The sequence below is a fragment of the Acinonyx jubatus genome, chromosome D3, assembly GCF_027475565.1.
Source record: "Acinonyx jubatus isolate Ajub_Pintada_27869175 chromosome D3, VMU_Ajub_asm_v1.0, whole genome shotgun sequence".
Classification (NCBI taxonomy): domain Eukaryota; kingdom Metazoa; phylum Chordata; class Mammalia; order Carnivora; family Felidae; genus Acinonyx; species Acinonyx jubatus.
In genome coordinates, this window is record NC_069392.1 from 36,004,582 (window position 1) to 36,020,376 (window position 15,795).

At 45.2% G+C, this 15,795-nt stretch overlaps 1 protein-coding gene across 2 annotated transcripts in view; it reads left to right on the forward strand.

Moving 5' to 3' along the window:
• LAMA1 (laminin subunit alpha 1) overlaps positions 1–15,795 on the forward strand; it is a 166,081-nt gene that overhangs the window by 99,181 nt on the left and 51,105 nt on the right. For both annotated transcript variants that reach the window (XM_053205731.1, XM_053205732.1), the window contains exons 25-32: positions 19–198; positions 1,464–1,649; positions 2,197–2,324; positions 2,965–3,085; positions 5,075–5,212; positions 10,918–11,039; positions 15,099–15,185; positions 15,479–15,672. In XM_053205731.1, coding sequence (XP_053061706.1) covers positions 19–198; positions 1,464–1,649; positions 2,197–2,324; positions 2,965–3,085; positions 5,075–5,212; positions 10,918–11,039; positions 15,099–15,185; positions 15,479–15,672 — 1,156 coding nt within the window. The remainder of the gene's footprint in view (positions 1–18; positions 199–1,463; positions 1,650–2,196; positions 2,325–2,964; positions 3,086–5,074; positions 5,213–10,917; positions 11,040–15,098; positions 15,186–15,478; positions 15,673–15,795) is intronic.

The window sequence follows — 15,795 nt, forward strand, 5'->3', positions numbered from 1 at the left end:
CTTTCCTTCCATGACCAGATAACGCTGGACTCGGGTCAGCCGCTCCTGCGTGTGGTTTCTCAGAGCAACCTCAGGGGCACGACCCAGGGGGTGTATTACCAGGCTCCTGATGTCCTCCTGGACGCCGTGACTGTCAGGCAGCATATTCACACGGAGCCGTTCTACTGGAGACTGCCAGAGCGGTTCCAGGGAGACCAGGTGAGGCCCACGCCCAGCCTAGGACTGGTTCTCATTTCCTGGGCGACTCGGGTCTCGTCCGAAATCACAATGGACTGTGTTAGCCTACTAGTAGCCGAGGGGGTTATTAGTTCACTCTTCTAAGTGGGGCTGGAGAAGTTTAACACTTAGCAAAATCCCCCCATGGGGCGCCTCGGCGGCTCAGTCGGTTAAGCATCTGACTTCAGCTCAGGTCATGATCTCGCGGTTTGTGGGTTCAAGCCCTGCATTGGGCTCTGTGCTGACAGCTCAGAGCCTGGAGCCTGCTTCGGATTCTGTGTCTCCCTCTCTCTCTCTGATTTCACAAATATTTTTCGTTGTTCTTAATGTAAGCTCAGTGCAAACCTAGATGCTGTGTTTCCTCTTAAGAAATCGCCAGTTGTTGGTTGGGGAGGGGGATGGGCTGTAAAAACCTACTATAACAGAGTATTGAAGGCCTCACTTGCATTTTTGTTTAAATCAATTTGAGTGTGTGAGTGAATTCACCCAGATCTTTAAAATTGGCAAATATGTATCCAGTGTCCCTATAGCTGTGGGTTATTTTTAATTCAAAGGAGTTTGAAAATAATCAGGATCATTACCACACAGATTTGTTACTTTGGTGCTGCCCTCCATGGGTGCCATCAAGAGGAAATTCTGGAAGGTGATGGACCTGTCTGTGGTGGCCTTGATGATGGTGGTGGCTTCACAGGTGTATACTCATCCCCAGACTCGTGGAGTTGTACAACTTAAATGTGTACAGCTTTTTACATTCCAAACGTGCCTCAGTTAAAACAAACAAAACAAGGAACGTATAAAACATCTCTAACTTTAAAAAAACAAAAAACAAAACCAAAAAAACTAGGGCACCTGGGTGACCCAGTCGGTTAAGCGTCCTACTATTGATTCTGGTTCAGGTCGTGATGTCACAGTTTGTGGGTTCGAGCCCCGAGTCGGGCTCTGCATTGACTGACAGTGCGGGGCCTGCTTGGGAGATTCTCCCTCTCTCCCTCTCTCTCTGTTCCTCCCCTGCTTGTTGCTTGCTCTCTCTCAAAATAAGTAAACTTAAGAAACAAAACAACAACAACAAAAAAACTATAGCCTGAGTCAACGTAATAATCCATAATTAGGTAGAATTAAAAGGAAGGAAATTCCAGACAACCTATCCCACCCATGTGATGTGTGATTTCTTTCAAGTGGCAGCAGGCTTGTGGTGAAAGCTTTAAACCAGCGCACATAAGAGGTGTAAGCCATTTACTGTCCCACAGCTCCTGGCCTACGGTGGCAGACTGAAGTACAGCGTGGCCTTCTATTCTTCCAATGGCATGGGCACCTTCAACCTTGAACCCCAAGTGCTCATCAAAGGAGGCCGGACCAGAAAGCAAGTCATCTATGTGGATGTGCCAGCCCCGGAGAATGGCGTGCGACAAGACCAAGAAGTGGGAATGAAAGAGGTGACGGGGTCCCCTTTTCGCACATGTCCCTTAAGGGTGTGAATTTAGCTCTGGGGGCAGTGGAATGACAAGCTGCCAATACGACAGCAAGCAAGAAGACCTGGAGATTAAAATCCCAGCGGGTTTGGTAAGATTTGTGAAAACAATCCCAAGTTTCATGTTCTCAAGAACTGTATACTAGGTTTGTGTTACCTTGGTGCAGATTGCACCCTAAATCCTCCATCGTGATACCCATGTCTCCATCTGAGTGGATGTAATGGCGTGAAGTCTCTGGACTTGCTTGGACCTGGCAGGTGCGTGTCCACTTGCTTGGTGGAGGTCTGTGGATGGTTCACTGTTCACCTGCCGTAGGTGACACCTGTCTGCTGACAAACGAGGCTGGCGTCCCTGCCGCCTGGGAGGTGACCGCAGAGCTGCCTCCGTTATGTTCGCTCTCCTGCGCGGGACGGGGCTCACTTCCGGAGAAATTGACCAGAGAATTACTAAGTTCACAAGCCCCTGAGGATGTGTAACCTGAATGTAATTGAATTGTGTTTCTCCCCCACAGAATTTTTGGAGATATTTTAACTCTGTTTCTGAAAAGCCTGTCACACGCTCCGATTTTATGTCTGTTCTTAGCAACATTGAGTACATCCTCATCAAAGCATCTTATGGTCAGGGATTACAGCAAAGCAGGTACTTGGAATCTTCTAGAATGAAAAACAGATAGTTTTAATTTGAAACCAAACTGGAGAGATTTGATTCACCCTTATTACTTCCTATATTTATTAGTCTAGATATATTTGTGTTCCTCACCAAAACTTTGTTAAATATTAATATTCTGAAATGTGTGGGAAATGACCTAGATTATCCATCCTCCAATTAATGTGGATATAAAATGCGAGTACATAATGGTGAAATCTTAGCTGAGGATGAAATATAAAGAAAACAAAACAGTTCTGTCATCTTCTGTTCTGCCCTTGGACTGAGATGACGTTTCTTTGTAATAACATCAAGAATGCTGTCACCTGCTCAGTTAGTGCTTATCCCATAAAGAAAGCTGCTCAGTTATGGCCAAACTACTCCTTCCAGTTCTGGGTGTGCTTTCTGGAACCTTGTTTGTAAGGTCTAAAATGTTGGCTGGGGACCTTCACCGTGTCATGACAGTAATGATGGGCTTTTACACATTCCCTTTATAATCGTGTAGGAGCTACTCCCAAACCGGCAGGAAAGCTCTGATTTAATACATGAGCAAATTCATTAGGTAATGTGCTAGGTCTCCAGAAAGCGTCTTTTTAAATATTAATGTCCCCTCTCACACTTCATGGTTTCACAGAATCTCAAATATTTCCATGGAGGTTGGCAAAAAGGCGGACAAGGTGCGGCCGGGACAGAAGGAGGCATCCCGTTTAGAGAAGTGTCTCTGTCCTCCTGGCACGGCTGGGTTCTCCTGTCAGGTACACAGCTGGGTCCTTCTGTCGTCCGGCACACGGCTGGGTCCTTCTGTCGTCGGGCACACGGCTGGGTCCTTCTGTCAGTTAGGGAGACGGTGCTTAAAACCCACTACCTGGTTCTGAGTGGAAATCTGCTTGTTACAACTCCAAGTGATGATCAGAATTTGTATGTATTGCATAATTTTTCTCTTTAAAAAAACTTAATTATGGTTAAATACGCATACCCAAATTTTACTGTCTTAAACATTTTTAAGGGTATTGTTCAGTAGTGTTAAGTGCATTCACGCTGTACAACCAACCTCCAGGATTCTTCAACTTGCAGACCTAAAACTCTGTACCCATTATACGGGAACTCCCCAGTCTCCCTGCCCACAGCCCGGCAATCACCTTTCTGTCTCTGAATTTGACTGCACTAGGTCCTTGATTTAAATGGAATCCTGCAGTATTTCTCATTTATGACTGGCTAGCCTGATGGCTACTGCGTTGACCATTTTGCCTGTTGTGAATAATGCTGCCGTGAATATGGCTACATGTATCTCTCCAAGACCCTGATTTCAGTTCTTTGGGGTTTATACCCAAAAGTAGAATTGCTCGGTCATGTGGTAATTCTGTTTTTAACTTTTTTGAGGAGCTGCCATACTGTTTTCCACAGCGCCGCGTCATTTTATATTCCCACTCACAGTGCACAAGCGTTCCACTTTTTCCGCATCCTTGACAACTCTGATTATTTTCTGGTTTTTTGATGGTGGTTCTCCTGGTGGGTGTGAGGTAGTATCTCATTGTGGTTTTGATTTGCAGTTCCCTAATGATGGGTGAGGTTGAGCGTCTTTCCAGGTGCTTATTAGCCATTGTATCATCTTTGGAGAAATGTTTAGTCAAGTTGTGATACTGTAATTTATCAGAAGAAAGATGTATTTGGTCTTTATCCCCTATTCCTAGCACAGAGTTCTTAAATGCTTGGAATTTCCTAAGTGATGAGATCTGTAAATGTGTCTTTTGTTATGTTAATGAGGTGACTTTTGGAAAGCTCCTAGATCATGTAAGGATGGAGGCTGGTCACCAGAAGAACCCACCATGTGGTTGGAGGACCTCCCTCCAGACCTCCCCCAGACCTCAGGGGAGAGGGGAGGGACTAGAGGTTGAATCAGTTTCCAGGGGCCAGTGATTTTTCTCAATCGTGCCTATGTGAGGAAGACTCCATAAAAACCCAGAAGGATAGAGGCGCTGGGTGGCTCAGTCCGTTAAGCGTCTGACTTTGGCTCAGGTCATGATCTCATGGCTCGTGGATTTGAGCCTCACGTCGGGCTCTGTGCTGACAGCCCAGAGCCTGGAGCTGCTGCAGATTCTCTCTCCATCTCTCTCTGCCTCTCCCCAGCTCATACTCTGTCTTTTGCTCACTGTCTCTCTCAAAAATAAATAAACATTAAAAAAAAAAAGGATAGAGTTCAGAGAGCTTCCTAGTTTGTGAACGCTTGGTGAGCCAGGAGAGGGCATGGCAGCTCCAAGCCCCTTCCCCGTATCATGCCCTCTGCATCTCTCCCATCTGGTTATTTCTGAGTTACATTCTTTTATAATAAACCAGTGATCTAGTTCTGAGCTCCACTTTGGCAAATTAATTAAACTCCAGGAGGGAGTTGTTGGAGCCTCCAATCTATAGCTGGTTGTCAGAAACACAGGTGACAGCCTGGATTTGTGATTGGCATCTGTCGTGGGGGGGTGGGGGGGGGTGGGGAGGGGCAGACTTCCAGAACTGAGCCCTTAACTTGTGAGATCTGATGCTATCTCCAGGTAGGCAGTGTGAGAATTAAATTGTCAGACACCCAGCTGGTGTCCAAACGTTGCTTGGTGTGGGGGAAAAACAAACCCACACAAAGAACTGGCCACAGAATGTACTGATCAGAGCTGGGGCTCAGAAGTGGGATTGGTGTCAGAGTCGCTAGAAGTCCTTCACCCATTGTGTAATCATGTTCATTTCCTTTTGCATCCGCTCAGGACTGCGCACCTGGTTACCACAGAGGGGAGCTGCCGCAAGGTGGTGGCCGAGGACCCCGCCCTCTGCTCGCTCCTTGTGTGCCCTGCAATTGCAACAACCACAGCGATGCCTGTGACCCCGAAACTGGGAAGTGCCTGGTACGTGTGTTTGTGTGGGTGATTAGAGGAGGCACCAAGTCTTTGAATTTCTGGTCCAGAGTCCTATAAAGATCTTGGTTTAGAGGGAGCTTATATTTAGTGTAAACCACACGTAAATTTCCTTCCAAAAGGCTTATTAGCTTAGAGGTCTGATGCTGTCAGTGCGAAGTCTTGTGTAAGTTTTAGTTCTGTGAATTTGTGTGTGGGTACCAACTGGGGAATTAGTTACGTGTACTTGCAGTACTGGTGGTTATGGTGAAAGTAGACGAGACCTTTGTGTCCTAGAACTGGGAGGGTCACCTGGAGGTTTTAAAATAAGTTAATGCCAATATCGCAAATTTATTTCTCTCCTCGCAATTTTTTTTTAAAAAAACTTATTTTCGGGGCGCCTGGGTGGCTCAGTTGGTTAAGCATCTGACTTCAGCTCAGGTCATGATTCTGCAGTTTGTGGGTTCCAGCCCCACGTCGGGCTCTGTGCGGACAGCTCAGAGCCTGGAGCCTGCTTCGGATTCTGTGTCTCCCTCTCTCTCTGCCCCTCCCCTGCTCGTGCTCTGTCTCTCTCTCTCTCAAAGATCAATTAAAAAAAAAACTAATAATACTTAATTTCTTGGATGTCTTCGTATGCGTTTGGTTCTGAGACACCTTTCCCTTGTTTCTAAAACACACAAAATTCAAAATTCAGAAGTTGAGGATCTAACTGGCTTTACTGAGGGATTCGTGAATTGGGGGGGCAATCCCATCTGTTGAGTAGAGGGGAGCTCCAAGGAGTTATACAAAATAGAAATTTTTTAGGAGGGAGGGTGGGGCAAGGAAGTTATTATCAAAAAGAAAGGATTGCTCCAGAGGCAAGGTCACTTTCCACTGGGGGGAGGGCAGGGAGTCTGATTAGGTGGGTCACCTCCTCTTCCTTTTTGGGGATAGAGAAGGGCCCACATGACAGGGTACCTCACTGGTGCTGATGAGAAAATTCCCGACTGACTGGTTAAATACATTTCTGGGGGAGACTGAAACTGCAGTCAGGCTAGGTATTAGGTCCAGTGTGGCGTCTTGGCCTAAGTGGTGCCATTTTGGGCCCGTGGTTCTCTTTTTAACAGCCTAGACCAAGATCGGTCCCGGAAACCTAAGGAGAATTCTGGTCACCGAAAAGGAACACATGGGGCAGATGGAAGTCTTGAGGCCTTGCTGAGGACAAACTCTTGTGTCTGTGATTTCGCTTAAGCTGACAAGGCCTTATTGATAGCGTAGAATAACCTGATATTCTTTCCCCGCTCTGGAAATCTCATTTTTAAAATAATTCTTGGAGAAACATGGGTTACTCGTATAAATTGCGCCAAGACTAACTTACCTCGGGTAAAATAACTCATTGACAGGAAATGAGCTGCCCCCCCTCCGCCCCGAGAAAGACATACCTGAAGCCGTCAAGGTCCCAGGTGTGGCTTAATCACAAGGAACAGGACAGAGAAATTAGGACAGGGGGCTCCCAGCCGACCTGCAGCCACTCTAGACCTGTCTTCTTCTGTTTGGAAGCGTTTCTTCGTATGTGGCCTGTAAAGGTCATTTGCACTAGGGACGCTGCTGAACTGTCGCAGTGTGCAGGTGAATTTCGATGCTGAGGCGCAGCAGGGTTTTCCTCAATTAAAAAGGTATCTATTAACTTTTGCTGACTTCACTATATATGTGGAATTAAAGAATTGTTCCAGTTCTACCTGGTAAAATGGACTTAATGAAGATGCAAATAGCTGCAACACTATTAAAAAAAAACTTATTCACTTTAATCAGCTCATGCTCCAGGCAAAAGTAAGGTCCTAATCGAGAAAGTGAGAAAATCTCATTTAAGGATTTAAGGAGGATTGATTTCAGGCAACTTAAATCGAGACGCAATTAGTGGGGAAGGTCCCTTGGCCAGTCATGGGGACAAAGGTCTCATGGATACGTGGTTCGTGAGTTCGAGCCCCACGTGGGGCTCTGTGCTGACAGCTCGGAGCCCGGAGCCTGCTTCGGGGTCCGTGTCTCCCTCTCTCTCTCTGCCCCTCCCCCACTCCCTCTGTCTCTCTCTCAAAGATAAGTAAACATTAAAAAAAGTTTTTTTTTTTTTAAAGTTGATCAGTTCTTTCATGCTGTATCTTTCCTTGGTACAGCTAACTATTTTAACAAGATTAGGCACTCTTAGGGCATTAAATTATTACCCTGCCTTTCCTGGCCCAAATTCACCAGAATAAAGTTGAGCAAATGACCGGTTGATTTGTACCCAAGGAAGAATACAGCCTGCTTAACCCAATCCAGGAAAGATTGTGGTGAAGAGTGTCACCAGTATCAATGAAGACCGATAGCTTTTGGACAGTTCCCCGCTCTGGAGGAAACGTTTGCCAGATGTTACCTGGAACCCATAAGAGCTCACACCTGGATTTGTTCGTTAAATTTTGCAGTCCACAACAGTGGATACGTATGCTCCAAGATGACTTAGGTCTGAACTACACTATTCACACCACGCAGTTGGTTAACGTATGTTTACCCACCACCGCTGAGCAATGGGGAGCTCAGCTCATCTTTGGGCAGCCCTGATTATTCCTGGAATTTAGTGCCCTGGCTTGTCTACCCGTTTGGTGCACTTTTAATCTTTGGAGCCATTGAGACAAACCAGTAGTTCAAATTTGTTCATGAAAGATGGCAATGTTTTAAGACATAACTTGTAAAACATGAACTGCCTCTTTCACATATCAAAGGCCCTGAATCTCCAGTCCTCCTGGTCAAATATCCTTAGTTTATATGCCTGATGTATCTGTGGAATGGTTGAGTCCATTCCCCATTCTGAGGCTAAAGTATCATGCCCACAGCCCAGCACCTTTTCTCCAGGTATGGGTGGGGCATCTCTCTCTCTAGGTGTCTCTTAGGTGTCCCATGAAAGCAGCCCGTGGGTTTTGCCAGTCTGGTCACTGCTGCCTCTGCTGAGCTGGCTTAAGAGGCTTACACTCTGTCCACATGTTTAACACCGAGTCCTTACTCTTTGAACTTGGGGCCTTATCTTTCCTCTTCAGTCTTCATCTTGTGAGGTCTCTTTTGTGGTTTAGTGCAACAGTGCACTTCTAGTTGACAAAATCTCTTTTAAGCACTTCCTGTGGATTATTACGTAGGTGGGCATCCAGACCATTTTGGATTTGATTTAGTCACTCAGCATATAGTGTCCCCCCTCTTCATGTCACTGGGACTTCGATAGTATCCTAAAAATGATTGGTCAGACATGTGACCTGGAAAGGGGTGGGGAGACTGAGGAACACCAAGCTATCCTGGGAATTCCTTTCCTTGGGGACTCCCTTCCAGGAGATAACCCTTAACGCTTTTACCGTTGAAAAACTGACCAGCCTTGTCTGTGCAGTTTCCAAAGCATGTGACTCATCCTCCAGATCGGTTGACATGAACGGGTTCTCACTTCCCAGCCACTCTTGGGGGCAGCTTGTCTTCAGTTCTCTAGGATCTTGGAAACCAGGAAGCTCACGATCCGTTGTGGATTTGGGGAGTTTTTAAATGCTGGAGTTGGTGTCAGCAATGAAAACCAGAAAATCGGATCGATACTTGTTCATCATCTATTTATTGTTCATCAGATTTATATTGTGTATCATTAAAACAAGTACTTAACACATGTTCTTTTTAAGAGCGAGGTTGCAAATTTTACTCCTTTTTTTTTTTAATTTTTTTTCAACTTTTTTATTTATTTTTGGGACAGAGAGAGACAGAGCATGAACGGGGGAGGGGCAGAGAGAGAGGGGGACACAGAATCGGAAACAGGCTCCAGGCTCCGAGCCATCAGCCCAGAGCCCGACGCGGGGCTCGAACTCACGGACCGCGAGATCGTGACCTGGCTGAAGTCGGACGCCTAACCGACTGCGCCACCCAGGCGCCCCAACAAATTTTACTCCTAAAGAGATAGTGCTTTTAGGGGCCTGGGGGATCCCAGTAAAATCTACGTTCACCAGGTGAAATAGGAATGTAATTTTAAAACAGAAAATACTGGCATATTTTTTAATCAAAAGGATTTCAAAAATAGCGTTTCAAAGGTCTAAAAAGGTGTCTTTATATATCCTCTCTGGCTGCCAAGAAGAAAGTCTGCTTCTGTTTGTCAGTGTTCCGCATCTTGTCTTTCTGTCCCTACACGTCACATGGAAGCCAGTGCCCAGGGCCTGGGTGGACAGTGATCTAACTGGCCAAAGCAGATTTCACCTTGGAAATGGATGTCACACAATTATTTTCTCTTGTAGCTTCAAAAACTATTTTAATGGCAGGATCATAAGTCGTGTCATCAAAATGGTGACATAAAATTTAACTAGAAATGAATTGCTTGTTGTGAGAATCTCCTGGTGGCGCTCTAAAGCTCCGCAGTTTCAGGGCACTTGGGTGGCTCAGTTGGTTAAGCGTCTGACTTCAGCTCAGGTCATGATCTTGCAGTTCGTGAGTTCGAGCCCCGCATTGGGCTTTGTGCTGACAGCTCAGAGCCTGTGACCTACTTCCGATTCCGTGTCTCCCTGTCTCTCTGCCCCTCCCTCACTCATGCTCTGTTTCTGTCTGTCTCTCAGAAATAAATGAACATTAAAGAAATGTTGGGGCGCCTGGGTGGCTCAGTCGGTTGAGCGTCCGACTTCGGCCCGGGTCATGATCTCGCGGTCCATGGGTTCGAGCCCCGCATTGGGCTCTGTGCTGACAGCTCGGAGCCCGGAGCCTCTTTCAGATTCTGTGTCTCCCTCTCTCTCTGACCCTCCCCTGTTCATGCTCTGTCTCTCTCTGTCTCAAAAATAAATAAATAAACATTAAAAAAAAATTAAAGCTCAGCAGTTTCTTCCCCGTTTCCTAAATCGTCTCTTTACTTCTGTTCTTTCAGCCCCTCACCTGTGATCAATGAACCCCAACTATGTGTAAAACCAGTGTGCTTCAGATGTTTTTTCTTTTTGAGTTAGTATATATTTTAGATCCATGTTTAAAAATTTTTTTTAATGTTTATTTCTGAGACAGAGAGACAGAGCATGAGTGGGGGTGGGGGCAGAGAAGGGGGGGGGTGGGGACACAGAATCAGAAGCAGGCTCCAGGCTGTGAGCTGTGAGCACAGAGCCCGACGCGGGGCTCGAACTCACAGACTGCGAGATCATGACCTGAGCCGAAGCTGGACGCTCAACCGACTGAGCCACCCAGGTGCCCCTAGATCCACATTTTAAGGACCTGAAAGTTGGTGGCTTCTAGAAGCCATGTGTGTGCATACATATTGTATGTGTGTGTATTTTCTATAAGAAGGATGTATTAATAATTCCTAGGCTATATTCATTATGACGAATACAGGCCAGAGCTGGCAGTATTTCCAGGATTTAAAACCTATGAAGAGGGGCACCTGGGTGGCTCAGTCGGTTAAGCATCTGGCTCTTGATTTCAACTCAGATTAGATCTCACGGTTTGTGGGGTTGGGCTCTGTGCTGACATCGTGGAGCCTGCTCTCTCCCTCTCTTTCTGCGCCCCTCTTCCCCACTGTCTGTCTGTCTCTCTTGAAATAAATAAAAATAAATATTAAAAAAATATGAAAAATGCTCTTCCTCTCAATAATAATAATAATAATAATAATAATAATAATAATACCTGACAGTGGCTTACTTAGGTATTACCCGGTAAGGATGATTTCTAACAATTACCCCATGATTTTCCTCTCCTTTTGAAACGCGGGGCTCCAGAACTGCAGCCATAGCACCACTGGTGACCACTGTGACTTGTGTGCTCCTGGGTACTTCGGGAAGGTGACTGGCTCAGCCAGCGACTGCTCTGTGTGCGCCTGTCCTCGCAGCCACCCTGCCAGGTAAGCCCGCGCCACTGTGCCCGGAAGCTGGGGCTGCTGCCATTCTCGGCCTTGGTTTCCAGGCTTTTAACTAATACTCTCTGTGTGTTGAGAAAGGCTGATTTTAAGAGAAAGTGTTCATTATTACAGCATTTGAAGAGAATCTTTCCAAAAGCAAAGTATCTGTGTTGGTATCGGGGTGTTAAAATGGAACCCACGAAAGAAAATACTTTCAGGTTTTATTGTTTATTTTATTTATTTATTTTTCAATTTACTTTTTTTTAACTTACATCCAAGTTAGCTAGCATCTAGTACAACAATGATTTCAGGAGTAGATTCCTTAATGCCCCTTCCCCATTTAGCCCATCCCCTCCCACAACCCCTCCAGTAACCCTCAGTTTGTTCTCCATATTTAAGAGTCTCTTCTGTTTTGTCCCCCTCCCTGTGTTTATATTTTTCTGCTTCTCCTCCCTTATGTTCATCTGTTCTGTGTCTTAAAGTCCTCATATGAGTGAAGACATGATGTTTGTCTTTCTCTGACTAATTTCACTTAGCATAATACCCTGTGGTTCCATCCACGTAGTTGCAAATGGCAAGATTTCATTCTTTTTGATTGCCGAGTAATACTCCATTGTGTGTGTGTGTGTGTGTGTGTGTGTGTGTGTGTGTGTTTTACCACATCTTCTTTATCCATTCATCCATCAATGGACATTTGGGCTCTTTCCATACTTTGGCTATTGTTGATAGTGCTGCTATAAACATGAGGGTGCACGTGTCCCTTTGAAACAGCACACCTGTATCCTGTGGATAATGCCTAGTAGTGCAATTGCCGAGTCATAGGCTAGTTCTAATTTTAGTTTTTTGAGGAACCTCCATATTGTTTTCCAGAGTGGCTGCACCAGCTTGCATTCCCACCAGCAGTGCAAAAGTAATCCTCTTTCTCTGCATCTTCGCCAACATCTGTTGTTGCTTGAGTTGTTAATGTTAGCCATTCTGACAAGGGTGAGGTGGTATCTCATTGTGGTTTTGATTTGTATTTCCCTGATGATGAGTGAAGTGGAGCATTTTTTCATATGTCGGTCGGCCATCTGGATGTCTTCTTTGGAGAAGTGTCTATTCATGTCTTTTGCTCATTTCTTCACTGGATTATTTGTTTTTTGGGTGTTGAGTTTGATAAGTTCTTTATAGATTTTGGATACTAATCCTTTATCTGATATGTCATTTGCAAATATCTTCTCCCATTCTGTTGGTTGCCTTTTGGTTTTGCTGATTGTTTCCTTCAATGTGCAGAGCTTTTTATTTTGATGAGGTCCCAATAGTTCATTTTTGCCTTTGTTTCCCTTGCTTCTGGAGACGTGTTGAGTAAGAAGTTGCTGTGGCCAAGATCAAAGAGGTTTTTGCCTGCTTTCTCCTTGAGGATTTTCATGGCTTCTTGTCTTACATTTAGGTCTCTTATCCATTTTGAGTTTATTTTTGTGTATGGTGGAAGAAAGTGGTCCAGATTCATTCTTCTGCATGTCGCTGTCCAGTTTCCCCAGAACCATTTACTGAAGAAACTGTCTTCATTCCATTGGATATTCTTCCCTGCTTTGTCAAAGATTAGTTGGCCATATGTTTGTGGGTCCATTTCTGGGTTTTCTATTCTGTTCCATTGATCTGAGTGTCTGTTTTTGTGCCACAGGTTTTATTTTCTGAAGAATAATTATAGCCTCCAACGTCTGTATCCAGCGTACCTGGAGATGAATTGTTATTAATTTTATGAATGTCGATATGAAGAATTCCATTCCTGTTTAATGTAAGGGAGGTTAGAATCTGTATATGCTGGTGAAATGATGAAATGCAGAAATGCTCCTTAGTAATGAGACTGAGGCTAGCTTCTGCCTGAACTCGTGATGCTCATATTGGAGTTATCTGAACACAAAAAAGAACCAGAGGTTTTACGTGGAAATTGGAATATCTATGAGACCTCTATGGTTTGTATGAAATTGTAATTCATAAATAACATTTCATCATTGCTTAGAATGTTTGACAAGGCATTGAACATGTATAGATTGAATACCAACTTTTGGTAGGCTAAAATGAAGTTTTCTTTTTTAATCGTTGCTTGCATCTTCTTTTATTGTCCCCAAGTAAGTGAGGCTTGACGGTGAGTAACAAATGAGAGGTGCTGTTAGCCTCCCTTCTAAACTACCATGCATATAGTTATTACTATTAAACTTTTTGGGTTAAGGGGCGCCTGGGTGGCGCAATCGGTGAAGCGTCCGACTTCAGCCAGGTCACGATCTCGCGGTCCGTGAGTTCGAGCCCCGCGTCAGGCTCTGGGCTGACGGCTCAGAGCCTGGAGCCTGTTTCCGATTCTGTGTCTCCCTCTCTCTCTGCCCCTCCCCCGTTCATGCTCTGTCTCTCTCTGTCCCAAAAATAAATAAACGTTGAAAAAAAAATGTATATAAATTTTAACTCATTAATTCTACTTCTGTAATCAGAGCTGTAGAAATATTTGCATATGTGTGCAAAGATGGATATATTTTGGCATTGCTTATACTCACAAGCAATCACAGGGGAAACTGAAATATCTACTTACAGGGAGCTGATTTTTATATATCGTGGCGCACACCTACAGTGAAATAGTGTACAAACACTGAGAAAAGAATAAGGTATATCTGTAGGTACTGAGTTGGAAAAACGAGCAATTAAACTATGTAACTGGGGGCGCCTGGGTGGCTCAGGCGGTTAAGTATCTGACTTCGGCTCAGGTCATGATCCCACGGTTTGTGAGTTTGAGCCCCATATGGGACTCTGGGGTGACAGCTCAGAGCCTGGAGCCTGCTTCAGATTCTGTGTCTCCCTCTTTCTCTGCCCCTCCCCTGCTCATGCTCTGTCTCTCTGTCTCTCTCAAAAACAAATAAACATTAAAAAATATTTAAAAAAAAACTAACTGAATGTATAATATGCTATTTTGGAAAAAATTCATATCTACATGTGTATCCATATACATATGGATAGCTCTTTCCATATCCAAACTAGCTCCTTCTAGTTTGCACATTTGCGTACTTTTGAATATTTTACTTCTTCAATCTAAAAAGGTCCTAACCACCCCCAAGGTGCACAGTAGTAAGAGACAGGGTGTGAACATCTCTGTGAGCTCTGCATCTGAGAGACCCTCACAGACATGCTTTACTTTGCTTATATCTTGTTTCCATTGAGTCTGTTCCTTTAGTCTTTAAGGAGGAAAAACAAGTCCGAACTGAAATGGGGCTGACCCTGAACCCTGTCACTCATTCCGGAAACTCCCACAGGTCAAAAACACAGGCTACCCCAGAGGTTTTTTTCCAGTGGGTTGCAAGTACCCATCTTAGCCTGTAGATGGCGCAAGGGGCATGGATAATTGAAAATGTGGAGGCAGGGGTTGTGGAAAGGAAGGAGCCAAAAGCTGAAATCCCTGAGAAGATCTGAGAGGATTATTAAATTTTGAATGGCTCTGTCATTTTGCTTCTAATGGCCCATCACATGGCTCCCTACTTCGGGTTCATTTATTTTCAGATGGCGCCCGCCCCCATGTGCAGACCTTGGCCTGCTTTTCCTCCTTGCTGCCTTTCCAGTCAATTACCGTCACCGGGCACCTGTCAGGCTGCATCTTCCAGTGCTTGCTCAGGGTCTTGCACAGCTCTCTCCAGTCCCCTTTCCATCTAATAAGCCAGGTGATAATGCCCTTCAACCTCAGAACAAGACCCTTTTCACCTGGAAAGCTTTCTTGTTGGGTGACTAATTTGCTGTAATGTGTGTGATCGTACAGATTCGTTGTAATCTGTCAATTCTTGGCCTCTGCGCCCACACGATTGTCACTGGCTGGGTGTGCGAGGAATATCTTTTGGATGTGACAGATGCATGCGATAGTGTTGGTCACATGTTTGTTTCCCTTCTTTTTGCCCCCAGATTTTAAGCCCTAAAAAGGTTGTCTGTCTGGTGTAATCACTTAACTTTCAGAGCAATATGGAGTATCCTAAGACTTATGAATAAGTGCCATAGGCAGATTTGAAGCCGTGGATCTAAGAATTCAAAAAGCTACGTTTTTTCTTCTAGTTTTAGTCCCACTTGTGTCTTGGAAGGTGATCACGATTTCCGCTGTGATGCCTGCATTCTGGGCTACGAAGGACAGTACTGCGAAAGGTACCCGGGGGGGCTGGTTACCATGCGGAAATCGCTAGGTGCGTCTGCTCCGTTGATGCGTACAGGGCGTATTTACTAATGGGATTTGGGAGGTGTTATCAGTTTGGATGGGCATGACTGATACGGGACCTTATTACTATTCCAAAACAGCATCTACGTAAAACGTAGAATGAGGCAAATGGGCCCACGTTCTTTGTATTTTATTTGGCAGAAATGACCGCTATCCTTGAACAAGAGTTGGTGTAATATACCAACTTGCTGCTGTTGAAACTACTGTCTGTACTTCTCTGCAGGTGCTCCTCAGGCTATCACGGGAACCCTCGAGCGCTGGGTGGCACTTGCCAGCGGTGTGACTGCAGCCCCAGTGGCTCTGTCCACGGTGACTGTGACCGCAGGTCCGGGCAGTGTGTCTGCAGGCCAGGCGCCACAGGGCTCCGATGCGAGGAATGTGAACCGAAGCACATTCTGCTGGAAAGCGATTGTGTTTGTGGGTATTTTCCTCCTCTAAACCTTTAAAGATTTTTCTCTCTCTCTCCAATGTTTCCCTGTTATGGCACCTGCAAGGATAAAGTAGGCGTGTCTGCAAGCTATCTGAGGAAATGACAGATGG